Below are 24,404 nucleotides of genomic sequence, written 5' to 3' on the forward strand. Positions count from 1 at the left end.
AAGTATAATTATACTGTAATAAATGTATAATTACACTGAATCATAAGAAGAAGTTTTATTCACATAGCACCTTTCCGTAGCTCAAGGTCACTTTACATTGTACATTACAATACATTTACACACCCGCACACACATTACAATCACATAAGGACACATTTAGTCACATTATCCAAAATAATGTTTTTAGCTGTGTCTTGAATGTAGCCACAGATGAGATATTATGAAGTGTAAGGGGTAGTGAGTTCCTTAATTTAGGAGCATTAACACTAAATGACCTTACACCTACAGTAGACAACCGAAAACGAGGGATGGACAATAAACCAAGTTCAGCTGATCTAAGGGACCGGGCAGGGTGGTAAGAGTAAAGTAGATCAGACAGATATGGAGGTGCGAGACCATTTAATGCCATAAACATTAAAAGTAATACCTTAAAGTGAATACGTGATGCCACAGATAGCCAGTGAAGGTCATTAAGCAGAGGAGTAATGTGAGCAGAACGCCTGGTGGAGGTGAGAACTCTTGCTGCTGAGTTTTGAACATACTGTAATCTTGCAATAGGTTTTTTGGGCAGACCAAGAGATAGAGCATTGCAATAATCCAGACGTGATGTGATTAATGCATGAATTAAGGTTTCAGCATCAGCTAGAGTGAGAGAAGATCGAAGATGTGCAATATTACGAAGATGGAAAAAATAGTTTTTTAACAAGAGAAGAAATATGAGAGCCAAAAGATGATGAAGGCTTCTCATGAACTCCATCAATATCAAAGGATAGGACATTAAAAATGTGTAATTACACTGTAATATATGTATAATTACACTGTAATATATGTATAAGTACACTGTAACAAACAAATAATTACACTTAATACACTAAAATGTACACTAAATGTAAAATTACACTGTAACAAGCGTATAACTAAACATGTATAATTACACTAACAAATGTATAGTTACACTTTAAAAATGTGTAATTCCAATGTACTAAATATATTCCACTGTAATAAAGGCATAATTACACTGTAATAAAGATTATTAGACAATTTATTATTACACTGTAATACAAATATTATTACACTGAATCATATGTGTAATTACACATTAAAAAATTGTAAATACACTGTAACAAAGGTATAATTACACTGTAACATAGTTACAATGTAACAAACGTATAATTACACTTAATACACTGTTTAATCTAAATAACTTCCCCTCAATTTTACAGAGACAGCTCTTCTCTTCTCTGATGACGTGTTTTTTACAAGTGCGAGGGTGGGACAACTTATCACTCACATGAGATCACAGCAATAGCAAATAACAATAATCCAATAAATTCCTGCAAAATCAAGTTCCACCCTACATTTTTTCTTGTTCGAGAAGACTTTTCACTCTAATATACTTCACAATAGGGAAGAAAAGACTATCGTAACTTCCGTTTCATGCTGATTTTAAGGTAGTCTTTAAAATACCTTGGAGTACCATGTGAATACCATGGGACATGACTATGGTAATCATCTGAATATGGTACTATCTGATATCATTACCATGATGCGCTGCAGAATTTTTTATAAGGAGATCCATTTTATGTTCATCTTGGACTGTCACTTTCATTCTATTTAGGATTGAATGAATTTATGAAAACATGTAATTAATCTGTCTGCTCTCATCATATCTTTTTGAGATATTCAGTTATTTTGATTGCCTTTATTGCCACCTCTTTATTCTCACCACCCAGCCTGATCACAAGAATTTTGGGGTCTTTTGCCAATTGATTTTGACAATATTTGACATTATATAGTTTTTATTGTAGTCATCTTAAACTAGATATCTAGATACAGTGCATGGGCTATAGGCATCCAGTCATCACAATGTAAGATAGCAGTTATGTTGTGAATGAACAGTCTGGGAATGTGCAGCAGGGGTCACGTGGCTCTCTGCAGGGCCATTTGGGCTGTCTTGGGTAGAAGAAGCCTGCGGCTGACTGAGTGAAACTCTAATCAGAGATGACAGCTGGGATAGGTGACTTCCAGGCTTTATTAATAATGTGTTATGTTATGCTCCTTTCCAAACTCTCAGACCAAAAAGCAGGTAGTGTGTGGCTATAGTCCCCTTGGACAAGTTTTTGGATGTTCTGTCTTAGATATTGGTGTTTGGTTCGCAATTTAATCAGTGTTTGAATTTTTAATTAAAGGGATATTTCACCCCTGGAAAGATGAATGTGTGTTTAAATTGGGTCATTTATGTAGAAGAAATGTGAAATTATTTTAGGAGTTGGTGCCTTCTAGACTGAGAAAAGCCAGAAAATGTATTTTTGGCTCATGTGGATGAAAGACAACAACTCCCAGAATGCACTTGCTTCGCTGCCCTACAAGGCCACTCCCAAGCCACGCCTACCGGTTACAGAGGGCAGTATCGGAAGAATTGATACAACTAGGCTACTAGTTGACTCGAAACTGAAAAGACGACGTTTTATCGTGAGATCCCACCCCCTATGGGCGGGCTGAAGACATGCGGAACTAGCACCTACTACTGGCTGTAGTCTCTAGCCTCTGGCCAAAAAAGCCTCCGATGACGCAAAATGACGATTTTTACGTCATCTGAGTTTTTTTTCCAGGCACACAATACAGAAATCTCTCGTCTCAGGGGGACATGAGGGAGGGAAGCAGGGTTACTCGAAAATACTGCCGGGTTTCTTCTGATACAAAGCTTAATGCCAATCGGTGAAGTATCCCTTTAACCATTTAACTGAATGAATCGTTCATGTTTCTATTCCTTGCAGTTTTCGATTTATTGGTGGGAGGCTGGGAGCTACTGCATGAATATGCTACACCCTTCACCAAATGAGTCAGTGGTGTTTTGAATCTGAACGACACAAGCTCCAACAGGTTGAACCGGATTTGCTGACCAGTTAGGGCAAGTCGAGGACAAATAGCAAATAGAATTTAGCACTGTAAAAAAAAGTTGCTGCCTTGAATTTTTAAGTACAATCAACTTGGATGTTTAAGTTATTTCAACTTAAATTACATTAAACTGACTTAAAAACATTACATTAAACTGCATGAAACAAACGTAAACACACTACACGCAAACATCGACTGACAACTGAGGGTGCACAGGGAGGAACTTAGGGACTTTTTACACGACACCGTTTTCAACTAAAAAGTAAATCTTTTTATGAGTTTTGGCCGTTCATTTACACGACGACGGCGTTTTGGGTGCCTGAAAACGGGTTTCACAAGTTTTTGAAAATGGACTCCATGTACACAACAAAAACGCGAATCTCTGAAAACGATGACGTCATGCACATGCGTCTTGTGTTCAGTCTGTAGTATTTCATAACGAGCATCACCTGCACGCCACACTGGCCCTGTATCTAAAAGGAGGAGCGACAACAGGGAAGGACGAGAGAGGACCAGGCCTGGACTTCTCTCGTCCTTCACTGTCGTTATTCCTCCTTTTATGCTTCCGTATAGCTCACGGAGGAGAAGCCGTTGTGGCACCCAGATGACGCTCGTTAGCAATCACACCACCGGCCTCGCGCCGTTCTCTCACGGCCCTCTGCCTCGTCCTGCTTGCCACATATATGTTGTTATAACTTATTCATAGTATCATTTTTTACAGTGTACTTTGTTGTTTTTTGGGAAAACGCTTCTGTCTCAGGCGATTAGTGGACTTTTCAACTCAAAAGTTCGCAACGAATCAGTTAAAAGATTCAGTGATTCACTCAATACATAAAAAGACACTTGCCGCCACCTACTGGCTAAACGTACTGTTACCTGCAGAAAGAGTCACCGAACGAATCAGTGGATGAACAGATTTGAAAGATTTGACTGGGATGAATTCAAATCCCCACCACTATTTGATATTTGTCTCTGATAAAGCACATTTATTTATTTTTTATTTGCTTGGGTGAATGTCTCAGGGGCTCAACTGAATCTCTACACAATTATTTCCTGCATAATAAAATAATCCTACATGTTCATATTATTTTATTATAAATTATTATAAATTGTTGATTAATGTATTAATTCATTAAATAAATTAATTAATAAACAGTTATTGCATAGCAATTAAACTAAGAGACTAGATGAGATTATAAATAGATAAGTAATAATAAATATTTTAGATAAAATATCTGGTGGTAAGGTCGTTCATAAATGCGAATAAAATATCTTAAAATAGCTTTCAAGAGTGTGTTACAGGTTTATTTTGCTTTTATTATTACAGTTCAATTGTTTTTATCTATGGCCTTCTAACATATTGACCACAGTAGATGCTTATAATAGTTTCACCATTATGAACCATCCCAGCCTGATATGCTTTGTGGGGTCCGTCGGCCAACTGCGCATGCGTACTATCGAACAGTCAACACTAGACTGACACTAAACCCTCCTGTTTCCTCTTTATGCGCGTTCGCCGCTATAGCCAAACATAACACTGCTGCACTTTACTTCACCGCTGTGCGAACTTTTCAAACAGCTTGACATTTTTCTAGCTACTTCCTCACCAACAATATCATTATTTTTAATGGGCTTACTGTGAACATTTCTTTTAGAATTAGCATTTTCCTATTTTTCCTCCAAAATGCCTGAGTTCATATCAGTGGATGAGTTTATCGTGGAGACTTTGGAGGACTACAGCTCTCCCACCACCTCTTCCTTCTACACCAAAATGACAAGTTGCCGAAATTCTGCCAACCTGATCGAGGAGGTATGAGATAGTGCCTTTGTGTGCTGCCTTCTTTTGTAATAGCTTCTTATTTGGTCTTTGACAGTTGTAGGCTACAGCATGATGAATGAAATGAATGTGTTCTGTAGGCTACTGCCCAATATCAGGAGCAGGTCTCAATGTATTTTTTTTATGAAGTCAATATGCTCTTTATCCTGTTTTACAGTGCCGTTTTGCATTGCAGAAATGCTTAAGCCAATGAACGTGTTGTCTTTCATATTTTCCCCTACGAACACTGCTTCAAACATTACTACAGCAGATACAGATGCTCTTTGTCTTGTTGAATCGATTGGGCTGAGCGTAGCCTATTTCCAAAACCCCAAACCATGTGATTTCAAGCTAAATAGTCAGTTAAAGCGTAGAAAATTATTGTAGTCATCTAATCAGGTTGCTTTTAAATTTGTTAAAATTAATTAATAGTGTGTAGCCTACGCTCCTTTTTCTGTGGTTTCTGTATCATATCGTGCAACTGAAAGAGGAAGGATCTCACATTTCATTACGCGTTAACATACACATTTCCTCTTCGTTATTGTAAATTAAATGGCACCGAAGTTTTGCAATCTTTCCTTTTTTTGTAATAATATAATTTACTCTTTACTTCGTATTTTGCCGCTATCTCGCGCTTCTTATCTCATATCACTGCTCGTGCGTCAATACGAGCTTCTGCTGTATTATCACGAGCACGTGCCTTTCATCCACTGTTTATTGAGCTGCATAAACAAAAGCCGGCTTAGGATTCATGAATCTTCTGGAGCTAAGGAACCAGCATGAATATGACCGTCATGTTTCTGGATCCGCATCCATTGTTGTTGTTGTTGAAACAACGCTCCACCAATCATTGCCTTCTGATTTTTGGGTTAGGGGTGGGAGGATTGCTTGATAGAGATGTTGCTCCAGGACCAACAAAGGATATTGATTCAAGATCTTGTCCTGTTAGTGAATGTCATGTTGTGCATGTTACAGAAATCATGGTAGTGAGAAGTTTTTTGACTGCTGTTTGCCACAGGTACAAAAAGGTGCATTTACTTAGCCTAGGCTACTATAAAATGCAGCACGAGATGTAATTTTGTCATCCCAAAATCTATTTTATATATATATATATATAACCTGTCAAACCGATTAATCGCAATTAATCGCATCTAAACATAAAATCTTGTGATTTTGTGTGTGTGTGTGTGTGTGTGTGTGTGTGTGTGTGTGTGTGTGTGTGTGTAAGTATACTCACACACACATACAAATATATATATAAATATATTTAATTGTTTAATATGATGTTTTCACACACACACACACACACACACACACACACACACACACACACACACACACACACATATATATATATACAAACACATATGTTATATAAACAAATTAGTATGAGTATATATATTAAAAATGAAATGTATACAATGAGCTGTAAATAATTAAATATGTGTCATAACAATTTTAATGACAGTTTGTTGTTCAAACAATCTATAATTCTATTTACATTTATTACTTTAGATTTTATATATTGTAATTTCATTTATAAAAAATATTTGTATTATGAAAATATTATTTATCATATATATTTTTTTCATATATTTATTTGTCCCGGCAAGAACAATGAGATTATTTAGCTACTGCATATTTTTGACACAGTACAGGTCATCATGTTCCTAAAAAAGATGGGTAACACTTTCATTTCTAAACCATAGCAGTTTTTATGTACATTGGCTCTTGGCTGGTGTTAAATTTGAACCCCAGTTGTGCCAATTTGAGGCATATATACAGCAGGGTCAGGGTAGTAACAATTGAATGATGACTGCTTGAATGATGACTGCATAGTGGAATGTGAAGTAACCATGGTGATGACCTGGTCTGTGCAATGCACAGCCATACAAATTGAACAGTGCATCACATTACATGCTTGATTGTGACAGGATAGGAACCTTATATAGTGAGCTTTGCACACGCACAGCCTCAGGGGGGTTCAGGACAAAAGGGTCATAAGAGAGACCGAGTAGTTGTCTTTCTTCAGAACTTGTCTAGAGTCAGCCTCCACTATCCAAAACCCTCAGCCTTGAGATATCAGAAACCTCAAGACTGGTCTCAGACCAGGACACCTCAGTTTAATCTGCCTTAGTGCAGATTTACAGGCGCTGAAGCAAATCCTGCTGCTTGGACAAGCCCTTCAAAACAACAATAGAAGCACAGAAGGGCAAATCTATGAAATAAATGACTTAAAGGGATAATTAAACCAAAAATGAAAAATCACTTACTCACCCTTATGTTGTTCCAAACTTGTATGACTATTTCTTCGGTGGAACACAAAAGAAGATATATTGAAGAATGATTTTCTCCATATTATAAGTCAATGGAGCTCAAAATAACATTGGACCCCATTGACATAAGAAAATACTTGGACATTTAAATTTTTTGGGTTAAATATCCCTTTAAATAGCGAATGTTTTCAACCCTATTGATAATCTCTCGGTACAGTATTAGTCAGACCTGTGCAGGTCATTTAAAGTGGAATCTCACTTGCCTTTTTATGTTTGAACTCGTGAGAAGTTTGATTAATCACCAACCATATATTAGACAACACAGATGCCTTAATCTGCACTGACCTCAAGGGAGATAATAGGAACTCCATGCTATAATAGAGTCTGTGTTTGGGTCATGTTACTTAATGACAAAGCTGGAACTGTAGTGATTTCCCTGGACATTTCTGATGATGATCCAATACATGTTGCTCCTGTTTTCCCATTGTATGTTGCTGAAAGTTAATTAAAATTTGGAGGGGCGATTTGGGATTAGCAGATGCACCGGAGAGGAATAAAGAAAGATAATTGGAGTACTTGGATAATCTGCCACACCAACAGGAGCAGCCTGTTGTGCCATGCCTTGTTTTTAAAGCAGGGTTACCCATTCATTCAGAGTGGAGACACCTGATATAACTATTATCCTCATTCCTGAAATATTTGTTAAGAATGAACAAAGGTACACTCATTCATGTTTTCCTCATTAAAACATTTTACACATAGGCCTAAAGAAATTAGTAGAAAATTTAAAATGAATTGAAATTAATTATATTAATCTTTTAGAAAAATACTACTACTGAGGGCACCTTTAAAATAAAATGAAATTAATTCAGTAGGTAAAAGTAATTACCCTGCGGCATTGTTTCCCCAGGGACCCAGTTAAATGTACTATTGTGAATTACTGCAGCACTTAGTGCTCTGAAAGTCAATTTGATGCACTTACCTAGGAATTTCACAAACCTTGATCCAATTTTATTTTGGACTTAAAGGGGTATTTCATCCAAAAATGAACAGTCATCATTTACTCACCCAAATCGTTATTATTGTGAGAAGTGTCTCGGTGGGCTTTTGTTTCATACGGTGGAAGTCAATGGTATAACCAAGAATTCTCAAAATATCTTGTTCTGAGTTCCTTAGAAGAGTCTTATAGGTTTTGAACATCCATTAAAAGAATGTTTATTTCAGAATGTCATAAAGCCCCTTGGCGACAACTTGCACTTGCAAAGGAAGTGGTATCAGCATGTTATTTTATATCATAAAACATCTGATGACTTCATGATAAACCTGCTCTGGATTCCCCATGTTGCTGAGCTTCGTCTGAGTGGGTTTGATGCTATTTCTGTGCATGTGTGTGTGTGTGTGTGTGTGTTTACCTCAAACTAGTCTTTAGAGCACTTATATAAATGGACACAATATAATTAGCTTGCTTCACCACTTTATATGAGACACACAGGTCATAGTAGATCTGGACTACATTTTGTTTTGTATAAACTAATGGGCTAGATGCCGGTGGAAAAATGACCAGGTAGTTTCTAGTTACTTTTTACATTATCTTACTCATAATTGACATTTCATGACTGTGAGGAAGTGAACTCTACCGTGGTTACGTGGTATTATTGTGGTATAGATTTAGTTTCACTTCTGACCGTCTTGGTTAAGGAGCTAAAATCCACCAGTGGTGAAGAAAGTGAACTGTGTGTGTCTGTGTGGGCTGTGCTTCATTAAGCACAAAAGAGGGAGATAAACATCTGGTCGTGCTCCTCAATTATAAAATGCCTCAGACCTCAAAACATTATTACTGCATGTCTTATGGTGGATTCGTGACATGAAGCATGGAGCTTTTATGTGTCAGTACAAGAAGTATTGTGTTGTGTCTGTTCTGTTGTGAATGATTAACATTTGAAGTTCTTTAAATGAACATTTGAGTTCTTGAATTATTTCAGTAAATATAGATTTTTTCTCTCCCATGGGAATAGAAACAAGCTTGGGAAAATTAACTTAAAAGAAATATGAGAAGCAGCACTGTTATTTACTGGCAATTTGTACAATAACTAGGATTTTTTTTAGAACTATACCTATAATTAAAAATGTTATATGACATATTATATTATAATTATAGATACAGTATTATCCACTATTAAGATATTATTTCATATTTGGGTGAAAACCGGAGCAGAATCAACAAATAATTTAATTCTAAATTTTATTTTCTATATTATATTTCAGTAAATAAAAGTGAATTTTTTTTTTTTTTTAAATATGGATGTGAATATTTTTCACTAATATGAAATTCTAAATGTTATATGCTGTATTATATTGCATGGCATATGCCATAAAAGTATAATATTATATAGGCTATTATCCTATATTATGTATTTTTTCACATTTTTGTGTGAACCCTAAATTTTATATTTATCCATCCATTCATTTAACTGATTGTCCACTGAATCGCATGCTGAATATGATATGCCATATTACAATATTATAGGATCCAATTGGGATATCCCAATTATAGGACAGTATTTCATATTGGTTGTGAAAAACATTCACAACAAAGTTTAATCAGAGTTTCTGCAGTTTAAGGAAACACACTATGTAAAAGAGTTCAATGCTTCCCTCCCAAGCACAATGGTGTAGGCATAATCAGATGGCGGTTCTTTTTGTGTAAAAATTCAAATGTAAACTGAACAACAACTACATTTGTGGTCACAACATTCGTAAGCCAGTCACTGCCCCTGTTTACCATGAGTATTTATGGCTGTTTATCACTGGTCCTACTTTGTTCTATCCTTACTATGTGTGCTGTGGGGAATTTCACAAGCACTAAATGCACACAAAAGCCAATCCAAAAAGCCAGGCACCATTGCTGCAATATAGAACAAAAGATCTGTGAGGTTAGTCATGCTGAGTACAGAATTCACACTCTGCCTAGTCAGGGGAATGTGAATTTCAGCATGGAATGCCGTTCCAGGTAAAATACCACACGGTTGAATTGTTATTGGCCCAGTGTACACATAACAGAGCTAACTGGAAGGGCTAAAAATAAGAAAGCCAAACATCCTTGATGCAAAACTAGCTGCTCTGAATGTGTTTGGTTCCTGGTTGCTTAATTTAAAGAGATAGTTTGCCAAAAAAATATATTTTGTCAGTATGTATTCACCTTCACATTATTCCAAACCCGTATGACTTTCTTCAGTGGAACACAAAGGGAAATATAATGAAAGAAGTGGATGGTGACTGACTAGCACCTTTCAAAGACCAAAATAACAACATAAAGCATCATAAAAGTAGTCCATACGACTTTTACACTATATTACAAGTCTTCTGAAGCCATAGATTTGTGTGAGAAACAAACTAAATTTATGTTGGCCTCCGTGGTCAGCATTCGCTCGGAAAAGAGCAGCTTGGAAATTCTACAGTCAATTTCTCCTTTTGTGTCGCACAGAAGAAAAAGGGTCATAGAAGTTTGAGAGTGAGTAAATAGTGCCAGCATTTCCATTTTGGGATCAGCTACCTCTTTAAGTGTTGGTTGTATGACAGTTGACTCTTGCTCAGTGTCATATGATTTCACATCACGCCCAACATGTTTCTCAATTGTGCTGTATGAGGAGTTCATTACGGGCTCTCTGAACTAATAACAGTGAATTACATTTTCCTCTTCACACTATCATGTGTGACACCAATGAATATTAATGGATTATAATCCTTTATGCTGGCATTTGACAGGCCTGTTTCCTTAGAGAATAAAAACAGCAAGATAAGACACGAGTCTTAGAGACAGAGGTCCTCGGCTTTGAAACAGGAAGAAGTCTCCATAGAAACTGGGATTTTTTTTTTTGAAGGAAGTTGATTTCATCAAGGCTAAGGAGAACAAAGAATCTAGTTAAACTCAGTTTTCTGCGTAGTCATGTTACTGAGTTTTAATCATGTTATGAAATTCCTCTTGCGCACTTTACATTCAGTAAAATAAACATGACATGAATGTAATGAATGCAGTCAATTTTTGGAATCGATTTCCATATCTAAAAACAGTTGTAACTCAAACTGTCCATTCGCACAACACGTGACTGTTCCACTGTTCACAAAATCCAACACGATTTTGGATTTTTCCACATGCTGCTTTTATATGTGCTACACATATTTGACCATTGCGGTCTCGCTCAAGTTAAAAGAAGTCCAACAAAGACGCGTTTCTTTTTTCCATTCCACTGCCATGCGTCTCATATTTTTGAAGTCAGCATGACACAGAAGTTGCAATAGTCTTTTCTTTTTTATTGTGATATGTATATCCATGTGAAACGGCTTCTTGAACAAGAAAAAATGTAGGGCGGGACTTGATTTTGTCCATCTGGAATGAATTGGATGTGGTTTGGTATTGCTGAGATCTCATGTGAGTGACAGGTTGTCCCGCCCAGTAAACAAGTCATTAGAGAAGAGAAAATATGTCTTTACAATAAAACTGGAGGGGTTTTTTGATTAAAGATTATATGGGCATTTCATGGTGTTTCATGGCATTTCATTATTGATTTCATGGTGACTTTTACTGCAAAGAACAAAACAAAACAAAAAAACGCATTCTGTGTGAATGGCCCTTAATTGACTGCAATCCCCTTTATTGTTTTATTGATGTTTCTGCGGGAGTTCAAGTTTGAAAGGTCAAGTAGTGTATTCCTGCCTTAATGTCGACTCTTCCAGTCTGTAAATCGGGGCAGAAATCTGAGGAAAAATGTATTCCAGGGCTGGAGTTCATGCGCAATGCAGTTCTTCCATGCATTAAATAATGGGTAAACGATGTGGTTGTATTAGTAAAAACACTGTTTTGAGTTGATTTACATTTTGCAGTGCTGTCTAAATGTACTGTTGTAGATAATAGACTTCTCAGTTTGATCATTAGTGGCACGTACAGAACATGGCAGCTGATCTCTCTTCTTTTTTCTGAACTGGAGCAAACAAATGAATCTGCTTTGTCAAAAGCTATTTGGGGACTCCCTCAAGTCTTAAACCCAACCCTTTTTTTATTCAATAAGACTTTTTCATTCAATAAGACTCTCTTTGTGAAAATGTGATTATGCTAAATCACCTGTGGTTAAAAAGATGGGAGCTGTTCAGGATATGAGCTAGGGAAGTGTTGCAACCCTCTTCAGGGCTTCATACACCCTGAGGAACAAACTGTTTATCCTGAGTGAAGGGAGGGATAATTGGGACAGGATTTCCCATTAAATCTGTGTAGAAACTAGACTTTCATAGACTGTAAGACTGCAGGCATATTTGAATACTATATGGAATGAAATCTGGAATCTTGTTTATAAGGCCCCATAATGAATCCCATGTTTTCTTATTGTACATCATGAGCCTTACACTGTTGAAAATTCATTTTAAAACATTTCACCCCAGCACACAACAGTCACACTATTTTGAACCACACACAATTTATCATGCTTTCAGATGGCAAGCGACTATGAAGCTGTTCATTAATCTTTCCACGTTTGCTCTTGCTTTTAGTGACAACAATCAGACATCATGCTCCATTTGCTGATTTATAGTAACCAGATTGTTGCTTAATTCAGTAGATTAGATTTTAGTATAGAAAAGTAGCAAGGTGTAGCAGGTGTAATTTCAGCTGTTGAGTTTCAGAGGACAAACTCTCTCAGCCTTTCATGATTTCAGAATCATTTCATGATTGCATATAATTGCTGTTTTTGAAAATGTGAAATGTGAAAATTTGAAAATGTACAGAAATGTGTTTCTGTAAGGAGCCATTTCAAGTTGTGCTAAATTTGTGCTAAACAATATGTGCGTGCCTTTATGTGCGCTTCTTTGTGTTTGTGTGAATTTCAACAATATTTTAAGTGATCTTAGATGGATATATGGTTTGGAATTACAATACATTTACATTTATGCATTTGGCAGATGCTTTTATCCAAATTGGCTTACAGTGCATTTAAGATACAATACCGGTCAAAAGTTTGGGGTCTGTAAGATCTTTTAATGTTTTTGAAAGAAGTCTCTTATGCTCACCAAGGCTACATTTCTTTGATCAAAAATACAGTAAAAACAGTAATATTATGAAAGATATTTTGATATATATATGAAATTTTGATATATTTTTTAAAATGTCATTTATTCCTGTTCTGGCAAACTACACTTATTCACTTATCCAGTTTAATAAAACAACCACTGGTATCTGCCGAATGGGAATTCCTAACTCAGTGTTGATGTGACCCTTCTTTTTTCTTTCAAAAGGCCTTGGACTCTGACCGCACAATCTTGCAGAAAATGAAGAAAGCAGCCAAAGCAAAGCATTTCTCTGGTCAAGGTAACATAAAATAATATTGAATCTGTTGGGTTTATTTGTGTTTAAATGTGTGAGAAAGCACCTGAAAGGGTATCATTTCTCGTTTAGTCAGGTGATTTGGTTAGGTGCTTGCATCGTTTTGTCAGAAATGCAAGTATCCACTAAGCCATATTTGTTTTTATTTCATGCACATCAGACTGTAAGCAGCATGCATTCATTTTTGTTTCTTTGATAGTTCATTAGAGAGACTGACAGGGCATGCAAAGCATTTCCTCCTACGTATGAATATGAATGAAGTGGAAGGCAAATGCCGCTATGAGACCCAAACCCATCAACACCTCTATCTGTTTGTTTTTTTGTTTTTTTTTGTCATATGCTTTTAGTCAAATTTTCTGTTTTCTCGGTTATATTTTCCTGATTTGTGCTGCTGCTGCTGTTCTTTCTCCAGACCACATATCACATTTGGAGTCATACATCAATTCCATGGAGAAGTTGGCTGTAAATTTCCGCAACAATGGAGAACAGGAAGTGGCCTCTGCCTTTAATAAGTTTGCAGAATTCTCCAAAGAACTGCTGATGCCAATGAAGAACTTGGTGAGACACATGGAGCTTCAGGGAAGGTTTTCTGTTAGGCTTCTGCATAATCCCAAAGAGTCTTTTTAATATTAGTCACAGTTTGGTCTTACAAGATAGGTCTTATCTGCAAACAGCTTAGCTTCCCTCCAAAGGTTTTCTCACCTCCCTGTCCACAGTTCCTTATCCTTTCCAAACGTGTTCCTATTAAATAGATTTTAGTAAAACATGTTTTAATGTGCTTGTTTGCAAGTAAGCAAGCATACGCTGGCATACACTGGCAATAAATGGATTTTGCCAGCTCACAATTTCCGTTTTAATATTTTCGTTTTATCAGTTGAAGAGCATGTTGCACAACATTAACTTCTTCCTGGACTCGCTGGTAAAAGGGGATCTGAAAGAGGTCAAAGGTGTAAGTTGAACTCTTCAATACAATACATTACTGTCTTGTGATTGCTTTGTAAATGTATAGATTGTGATTTTAGTATTTTAACTTCCTTTATAGGCAAGTACTGAAATAGTTAGGATGATAATAGAATTTGCAATGCAAAAAGGTGATAAAAAAAATTATTAAATGTAATATATACTATAAATTCAAAACTATAAAAGTATAAACTTCATAGGTTTAAAAAAAAAATACAATTTGGTAAATGGCTTTTACAAATTTGATAAGATCAGCATATTTGAATAAATCAAATTTAAAATATTTGTATAAATATTACGTTTGCCAGGACATGTTTTATACCATTATAGTGAATGATTACCATATTCTTATACCATGGTACCCCAAAAAGAGGAAATGACAATTGTACCAAGTCCAAAAAACATAGTACCATGTTACTTACTTTTGTTGCTGTGTTAGTGTTCCAGTATACAGTATATGATGCAAATGAGATGCACTGGATATTATATCCCAGAAGGCAACAAGACGTGTTCTCTGCCTCTACAAGCAGAAATCCATTACATAGATCATTACCATAAGCACAGTGTTTAATGTGAGCAGATGGTAATAAGACAGATGATGACTTCTCTTAATTCTGTCTCGAATCCCGTCTTTTACTGTAAGATGATGTAAGTCTGACTCTGTTCTAACTCCTTCTTTTCATCTTGTCAGGACCTGAAAAAGCCCTTTGACAAAGCATGGAGAGATTATGAAAATAAATTGTGAGTGCTTTTTATAACACTGGTTTTAAATTAGGCCATTTGTGCCTGTGTTGTTTGACACCCACTGAGTGTTGGATTATTTTGATTCATTAGTTGAGATATTGCAAAAGCTTCAAAATAAGAAAGACAAAAAGAAAACATTTAATCTCTGGTCTCTGTCACGACAGTGTCTCTCTCTCTCTGTGTGTGTGTATGTGTATGTGTGTGTGTTTCAAACAACAACCAATTTTAGAAACTGTGTAGGATATATTTTCTGTGCCTCATGTCACGTGTTACATATTCACTGCAGGATCACAGTCACTTTCACTTGTTCTCCTTTTCACATATTTCTTCACACCTTTATTACAAGACATGGTTGTTTAAACCAGTATATTTCCCAACATGTTCCTTCATGGATACCAAATCAGAAATATAGTCCTTTTTGCACATATTATAATGGATATCATGTAGCAAAAACATTAATACTATGAAATTAAATTTTTTTTTTGTAAAAGTGTGAATATTTCCATCTACACAAATGTATAAAAAAGAGATTCATCACAATTAGTTGTAATTGTAATCTTTTAGTAAGCACAAAAAAAAACTTTTAAGTTAAAAACTGTAAGTTATAGGTTTAACATAGCAATATTGAAAACCCATGACCTTCTAATCTAACTTCCTGATCCTTAATTGTTACCAGAGATCCTTTCAGCACTTCCTGTATCGTTATTTTGCTCCTTCTAATCTCTGTTCTTCATTTAATTGTAATTCTCGTAAGTGTCTCGCTTCACTTCTCTTACAATACTTTTGTATTGTGTTTCTAATTTTCTGTAACCAAAAATCAGACACATACCATCAGTTTTCTGTTATGTAGTACTACACAATACAAAAGTCATGACCACACTGTCATATGCTTTCTGTCCCCTTCAGCACTAAGATCGAGAAAGAGAAGAGGGAACTGGCGAAGCAGTACGGTATGGTGCGCACAGAGGTGAGCGGAGGAGAGATTGCAGAAGAGATGGAGAAAGAGCGCAGGATGTTCCAGCTACAGATGTGTGAAGTAAGATCCGCTTGTGTTTGTGTAAGCTGCTGTAGAGGAACATGACTGATGCTGTTAGATTAATGCTGAGATCAGCTCATCTGTGTTATTGTCGGTAAATTTGAATGGCAAAAACATTTCCTAGGTTACTATTACTTTAAACCAGGGGTTTTCAAACTTTTTGATGCCCAGCATGGGCGAATATGATGATACCAGTAAACTGTGTGGAAAAAATAATTAAGTGTGATATTATAAAGTGGGACATTGTTCTCAAAAATAAATAATAAATAAAGGCTAAACTCTCCATTATGAATTAAAATTATTGAGTTTTTGTCCATATAATAATGTTTTTAACCCCAGTTGAAAGTCTCTAAACCAGTAGATGTCAACCTTTTTTACTTCAATGCCCTTTCACTCACAATTTCAACCCAATAAAACATTTTAGAGCTTGGCCTAATTAGAAGTATGTATTTTCATTTTAAAAATGACCAAATAATAAGAATCTGTCATGCTATTTGTCTGTAATGAGAACACAAAGATGAGGAGTACAAAATACACAGTCTTTTAATCATAATCTTTATGAGGAACCACACAGGAGAAAAGAATAACTTAACCACATAATACTGAGACGACACGGAACAATGACCAAAGGAAACTTTAAGGGTATAAATGCACAGAGATAACAAGGTAACTAAATGAACAACAGGTGAACTTAATCCAATCAGAAATCATAGAAACTAAACAGAAACTCAAACAAACTGAACCCAGAAAAAGCAGCAGAGTGGACAGAATGAAAATGAAACCAAAACAGAACAAGACAGTTACAGAAATATCTTGATTTTGAGTTGTTTTAGCTTTTTTTAATGCTTGTTTTGTCTTATTTTAAATAATGTTAATGCATCTTGAGGCCCCCTAGTGGGCCCCGGGCCCCTGGTTGAGAACCACTGCTCTAAACAGTCTCTGACTGTATGTATATCTACACACAACCTACCTACACTACAAAAATTCTGGGGTCGGTAATTTTTTTTAATGGTTATGAAAAACGTCTCTAAATCTCACCAAGGCTGCATTTATTTGCTCAAAAAAAGAAAGAAAAAAATACAGTAAAATAGTACTATTGTGAAATATTATTACTATCTAAAATAACTGTTTTCTTTTTTCTATTCTCATCTGTTTTCCTCTTAAACAGTACCTCATCAAAGTAAATGAAATTAAGACCAAGAAAGGAGTAGACCTGCTACAGAACCTCATCAAACACTACCACTCTCAGTGCAAGTAAGTCTGTGATAAAACTGTGATTTTTTTTAAAGGTTTTGGAAGTTTATTATGCATTTCTATAGATATATAACAATCCTTCAGATGAAAAGTCCTCGTAAAGCAATATAATCAGTCCCCCACAACAGAGTCGTCCAATGAAAGGAACCAGACCATGGCAAAATGAACAAAGTCATCCGTGTTAGGAGAAATCTCTAGGCCAGGCAGTGCACCTGTGCCTGCTTGGCACCAACACCATCAGTGTTCAATGCATGCTTTATAGTCACATCCCTCCATGCTCGAGTCTGTCACGCTGTTTTAAGTGTGACTGGAATTTGAGAGGATGAGAAACCATTGAAAGAATAGCGAGAGGGGAAGGGATGCAGCCTTGACAATTAATGCTGTTTTGTTACGGGATCTGTGATTAAAATTGCTTTCTCCTGTCAGTTTCTTTCAGGAGTGTCTAACTGCAACGGAAAAGCTGAAGCAGTACATTGAGGTCTTTACGGGACAGCTGAGCGCTGTGAGTGATTCCACCCATGCTTGCTGCTTGCACACAAATGTTCTTAACGTATGGGGGAGATGACATGCTGTGGCTCAAATCCCACCTTACAATGACAAAAAGCCACAAACACACTTACGAAAGTGGAAGAAATCAGGGTGAACGGCCCTCTAAAGTGTTTTTTTTTCTATGCTTTCATTCATGCTTTTGTGCTGCCTAAGGCTTCCTATACAAAATACTCAAACCTCAAACAGACGGCGACAGGTTTAACCAAACTACTTTGTAATGCTAATGTAAATAATGAAATGTAATATATATATACAAGCTAATGAACTAAAAGGAAGGTCTGTAACTCAATTAGAAACAAAGGAAACTAACAATGAATGAGAACCCAGGCAAAGCAAGAACAGGGAAAACTGAACTAAAACTCAATGAAAGCAAACATAACCCTTACAATTACTATTACTAATTCTGAATATTATAAAAAATTATAATTTAAATTACATTATTATTATTATTAATTGCCCACCATATTCCATCCCTTTCCTTTCATATCGTACTGTAACATGATTAACACTTTAATGTGAAATAGTAAAGAATTGTCCAAATAGCGCTTGTCAGCTCTACTTTTTATAGCATCATTATATTAAACTGACCTTTAAATTAAAACTATTTACCCTTTAGGGAGTAATGGCTCACTTGTAGAAAAGGTCAGAATGCATTGAAAGGCGTTGAAAACCAAACTGCCGTGAAATAATTCAGACAGATCACCTGTACATCATCTGTCAAGCGATTTGATAGCTAAGGCCCTGTATACTCAAAATCCATTCAGACAAACAGGATCAGCCCTGAGTGTGTGTGTTCATGTGGCAGAGCGGGCTAATCGGTATTCAGAGCACAACTTAATTCGCAGCAATGAAGCTCAGGATGAGCATGATATTGCCCCTGATCGTTCAGTCCATGCTGTCCTACAGTCCCCTAGTGTATTAATATTTCTTCATATACCATCCCATAAGCAAGGTCATTATTTTTAAATTGAAAAGTGCTGAGGATCCTTTGCATCCTTTGTTCATTCTCAGCCAAATATATCTCAATCTCAGAGAGTAGATTGCTCATGCTGAGCAGCGAATGACTTTAGGGCAGTTGTTCTGCATCTTTATGGTATCCCATCATCCCCCAAGCTAACAATGTTCCTTCATCTCCTTGTGCTTTATATTGTCAGCCCAGATCAATAGTTTGTTGGCTAAAAATAGTTAAGTCGATCATCTCAATACGTGTACAACCATACTGATATAACCAAGTGACTCACATTGAAGTGTTAGCAGTGTTGGGATACAATGCGTTACTAAGTAATTAATTACTGTATTTAAAGCAAAAAAAAAAAAAAAAAAAAGTAAAGCAAAGGATTACTTTTAATTTTTCTTTCATTTAATTAAAGTTACTTCTGATGTAATTGCATTATAGACTATAAAACAATTCGGTTACACTTTATTTTAAGGTGTCACTGTTACAGTGTAATTATATATTTAAGTACTGAGTAATATTAATTAACTACATGTACTTACTCTAGGGTTAGGGTAGGATTAGGGTTTGGTTGAGGGTTAGTTGCATGTAATTATGCACCTTAAAATAATTTACTGTTATTACTACAGTAAGTACATGTAACATATGTAACAAGGACACTGTAAAATAAAATGTTATCAACAATTCTATATTAAACAGTAGTGCATTTAACATAAACATTTATGTTTTTAATGTAACCCTCTCCCTTTAAATAATTTGGTCAGTTCAAGAATAATTTATTCAATTTTATATTATTTATTTGAAAGAATGAAAAGAGCAGTTTCATGTCTATCCTTGTATTGTTCAACTGGTCGAGGTTGACATAGGAAGACTGTAATTAATAAGTAATGTAATAGAGAAATTAGGACAGTAATATAATTACACTATTGAAGATGTAATTAACTGAGTGACATACCCAACACTAAGTATTAGAGGTGTTAATAAAAGATAATAAACTGCATCCTGTTGAAAAACCCATCTTAAACTATCCTGATGTAGATTAAGCTAGTCTATCTGGACTCCTAGTCTGGCCAAACTGCTGTTTAAACTGGTTAGCCTGCTGATTTAGTTGCTTGACCTGGTAACAAGCATACACATTTTCTCTAAAATATCTAGCAACCAGGGTTATTACTGTTGACTAAAACTATTGTATGTATATTATATATTGTATGTGTGTGAAATAAAGCTGAAATCACATTTAAACATTAGATGAAAAATGGAAACTAAACGAAAATGAGAAATGTTGCCTTGGCAGCTAACATCATAGATTTCACTCTAGACCTTGAAGAACCACGACAGTGTGGCTTTTGTTTGCTTGGATCGCGGCGCATCAAGGTTACCAGCCTCCGCCGATCTACCTCATGCTGACACAATCAGGGAGGAAATCAGCACTGTAAGCAGTTGGTAACAGTAAATCCCATTTAAGGGCAAATTTGTGGAGGGTAAAGCAGACGGCTTCTTTCAGCTGCAGTTATGTTGTGAGTGACAGACAACTTAATGAAAGGGCAATTGTCTCAACTAAAGCTTAAGTAATCATGCTTAGAAAAACACGGCTGGAGGAATGTACAAGGAGGATAGGAAGTGTAGGATGTGTTTAGAGGAATTTAAGAGTGTGTGTGTGTGTTTATACAGATCAAACATAAGCAGGATGAGGAGAAGAGACAGCTCTGTTCTCTCAGAGATCAGCTCAGACCTGCTCTACAGCCCGAATTCAAAGAGGTAAAGATTGACACTCTATTTACACTTCATTCCCGCTCCGTTTACACACACATTTTTCCCGCTTCAGCACTTGCACAAATTTCTCATGCTGATTTTCACCTCTTACACTCCTTGCTGTTCAGTTTAGGATTTTCTAACACTTCCTCTGGATATGATCTCACATTGTTTAATTGAAGGCTTATATGCATGGAGATACCGGGGCATAATGGCTATTTCTCAGTAAGCTGATTTTCAAAGATAAACCTACACTGAGATATATATATATTTTTTTTTTTTTCTTTTTTCTTTTTTTTTTTTTCTTTCACGTAGGATGTCTGCAGTGAGCAGTACATACAATACACTGTGGGTCTGTGTTCAGTTTTGTATTGCATAGGACTGCGGTATGTTTAATCCACCGCCGTGTTCTGTTTTTCCTGTTTCAGAGGTCACCCACCACTATTGATTCACAAAAATCAATAGCATGTTATGTTGCAGTGCATGGCAGTATACATTACTTGTCAGGGTAATAAATAGATAGGGTCTTATGGAGTAATTTGTTAGTCTTACTCAGGTATTTAATGGCATAATGGTGGAGGGGGGTCAATATATTTGTTACTGTCAATCATCTTCCACAACAATTTTTTAAGTGCTTGGAATGACTGTGAAGAGCAGCTATTAACAAAATCGTTTTTTCTAAATGCTTCACTGACAAAACAGCAGTCCAGGAGAGTAAGTTGAGATGTTTTTTTAAATTATCATGTGATGTTATCGAGCTGCCCTAATTACTCATAAACACATGCATGCGAACTGTCACCTCATGTTTCTCACTTTAGTTGAAAAAATTAGCATGTGCATTATAGTGTGACATTCTCACGAGGAATATAAAAATCAAATTTTCATGTTTTTGTTTCTGAAAGCTGTTGATATTTTGGATATATTCCAGGTTAAACACAAGTTAAGCTTTCAACGGTATGCTGTCGACTTCAACACTACACTATCTTTGTACTCTTGCCCCATAGATGTCCATTGTAATTATATTATTGTTATAATCATTTATACATTCTAAAAATGTTATTACAGAATTTTGGATATTTGAATCTATTTCCTGTTGACATCATTTCATTATTTTCTGTTGACATAATTTAACACAGAATATTCCTTTTTTTATTATTAAATTTGTACCCACGGCATGAGTGATATTCATCTATTGTGCGTGTCCTGCATGTATTAACCTTGTGAGCCAGTAATTCCCCTCAGTGTTAGTATTTCGCAGAATGTTCTCACTGTTCTTTTCCATAGAATTAAACTGTGACCTAACAAATCGGAAATGTCATGTGGACTAATTTTATGGTACTTTTATAGTGCTTTTTTGTCATTTTTTTTAGTTGAAAGCCCCTGTTCCCATTATTATATGAAAAAGAGAAGTGAGAACATTCTGCTAAACGTCTTCTATTTTGTTCTCACAAAAATAAATACATAAAATAAATAATACAGGAACTATCCCTTTAAGCTGCTGTGTGCAAAAGCCCATGCATAGAGGCAATGGAAATCAAAAAAGCTTTTTGGGGGCCACGTATAAACAAACCATGACTTTCCAGTTTATTCTTCTGTTGTTCAGGATTCTCTAAGCAGACAGACCGTGTACAGCATGCATCAGCTTCAAGGCAACAAGCAATATGGCACAGAGAAATCAGGCTACCTCTACAAGAGAAGTGATGGGTAAATGAATTCACGTTGTAGCAAATGGTCATGATATTATTGAATTTCTGTTCCCGGATCATGCATTCTTCAAGCATGACGTATAATCCACACTTTCATTTAGATTTCCCTGATAAATGCTTTTGGAAGTGCTCTGTTAGCCCTTCATTTCAAATTATTCATGTGTGGTAGGACACGCTGTCCCGGGAGTTACACACAGATCTGTCACTGCATTCACTGTATAGCTTTGTGATGATTGAGGAAAATGCTGTGCCGTAATCTCATTTCTCTGATAGGTTGAGGAAGATGTGGCAGAAGAGGAAATGTTCTGTGCAGAACTGCTATCTTACCATTGCTCATGGAACCGTGAGTACTCACATCACTCTCTGCAACTACAGCAGCATACAGTTTTTTCCTTCTGCTGGTTTCTGTGAAAAAATGTCATACATTCAAAATGTCACGTGTGGTTGCAAGGAGAAAGCACAACGTTTTAGTAGAACAAAGAGCTGTAACGAGAACGGACAATGAAATGAAAGAAACACAGGCTTAAATACACAGACTAAACTAATCACATAATCAATGACAGTTGCAAACACTAATAAAACCAAGAGTAACCAGTAAACTAACTGAAATACATGAAACTGGGACAGACAAGACAGAAACCCACCCAAACATATACTGAACACTTTATAATATACAGTAATGAAGTACAACCCCATTTCCAGAAAAGTTGGGACATTTTGTAAAATGCAGTAAAATTCACAGTCTGTGATTTGTTAATTCTCTTGAACCTTTTTTTAACTGACAAAAGTACAAAGAAAAGATTTCCAATGTTTTCACTGACCAACATAACTGTACACATTTTCATTTACAAATAGTTTATGGTTCATTAATAGTTTATAGACTATGTACAATTGTCTCACCAAGGCTACATTTATTTAATCAAAAATACAGTAAAAACTGTAATATTGTGAAATAATATTACAATTTTAAATAACTATTTCTATATTTTATATATAATTTATTCCTGTGATGACAAAGCTGAATTTTCAGCATCATTACTCCAGTCTTCAGTGTCACATGATCCTTCAGAAATCATTTTGATATGCTGATTTGCTGCTTAAGAAACATATGTGATACATTCGATACATTTTTCATCATTCTTTGAGGAACAGAAAGTTCAAAAGAACAGCATTTATTTGAAATATATTTTTTGTAACATTATAAATGTCTTTATTGTCACTTTCGATCAATTAGATACATCCTTGCTAAATTAAATTAATTTATTTTTTAAAAATCCTATTGACCACGTATTTTTGAATAGTAGTGTATGTATTTATTTATTCATTACTTTTACTTATATGTATTTATATGATACATATTTTTTTAATATTTATATTATTATTTTATATTTTATACTTTCATGATGTTTAGCTGCATTCTCAATGGCCGAAACCAATGCTGATATGCACACAATACAATTGAGATGTACACAAAATTGCACTAGACAGACTGTAGTGATGTGCTATCCCTTCATTGCAGCCTAATAAATCACCAGCTAAACTGAACCTCCTCACCTGCCAAGTCAAACCAAGTCTGGAAGACAAGAAATGCTTTGACCTCATCTCACGTGAGTTAACCACGCACTCTCTCAGCATTCCCCAACCAAGCGTTCGGTCCATCACACACTCTCCCATGTGATATATAATTGAGAAAGAAATATCAAAGGTAGATTTCAGGATCTTCACACCAAGCTGAAGCGAACCAGCCTCAGGCTGTTTTTAGTGAAGTGAACTGCATAATTGTATCTGCATGCGTCCATGCATTATTCTGGCCTCAGGTCTCTTGTGTCATTATTACGTTATGCAACAATCATGAAATATTTTGCGATACAATACTAGAGTCCTTGAAACAAATGCAGGTTGTTCTGAAAGCAGGTGACAATTTAAATTCACCATTTGCACTTGAGCACAATTGTTTGTTCATTCCTGCCACTTGTATTTTAACAAAGGACCTCAAACCTGTTTAATCTCTCCTGATTGTTTGCTGATTACATGTTAGCTGGTGCCAGCTGATGATAAATTGTGAATTTACAAGGATTAATGAGTGTG

At 35.8% G+C, this 24,404-nt stretch overlaps 1 protein-coding gene across 2 annotated transcripts in view; it reads left to right on the plus strand.

Moving 5' to 3' along the window:
* The first annotated feature begins 4,349 nt into the window (after nt 1-4,349).
* The window catches only part of unm_sa1614 (un-named sa1614), a 37,304-nt gene continuing 17,249 nt past the window's right edge, over nt 4,350-24,404 (plus strand). For both annotated transcript variants that reach the window (XM_079858229.1, XM_079858230.1), the window contains exons 1-12: nt 4,350-4,708; nt 13,273-13,345; nt 13,773-13,918; nt 14,235-14,309; nt 15,012-15,061; nt 15,971-16,100; nt 17,269-17,354; nt 17,781-17,856; nt 20,530-20,616; nt 22,214-22,314; nt 22,590-22,659; nt 23,836-23,923. In XM_079858229.1, the coding sequence (XP_079714355.1) occupies nt 4,583-4,708; nt 13,273-13,345; nt 13,773-13,918; nt 14,235-14,309; nt 15,012-15,061; nt 15,971-16,100; nt 17,269-17,354; nt 17,781-17,856; nt 20,530-20,616; nt 22,214-22,314; nt 22,590-22,659; nt 23,836-23,923 (1,108 nt within the window). In that variant the 5' untranslated portion in view covers nt 4,350-4,582. The remainder of the gene's footprint in view (nt 4,709-13,272; nt 13,346-13,772; nt 13,919-14,234; nt 14,310-15,011; nt 15,062-15,970; nt 16,101-17,268; nt 17,355-17,780; nt 17,857-20,529; nt 20,617-22,213; nt 22,315-22,589; nt 22,660-23,835; nt 23,924-24,404) is intronic.

Source organism: Squalius cephalus (assembly GCF_949319135.1).
Source record: "Squalius cephalus genome assembly, chromosome: 22".
Classification (NCBI taxonomy): domain Eukaryota; kingdom Metazoa; phylum Chordata; class Actinopteri; order Cypriniformes; family Leuciscidae; genus Squalius; species Squalius cephalus.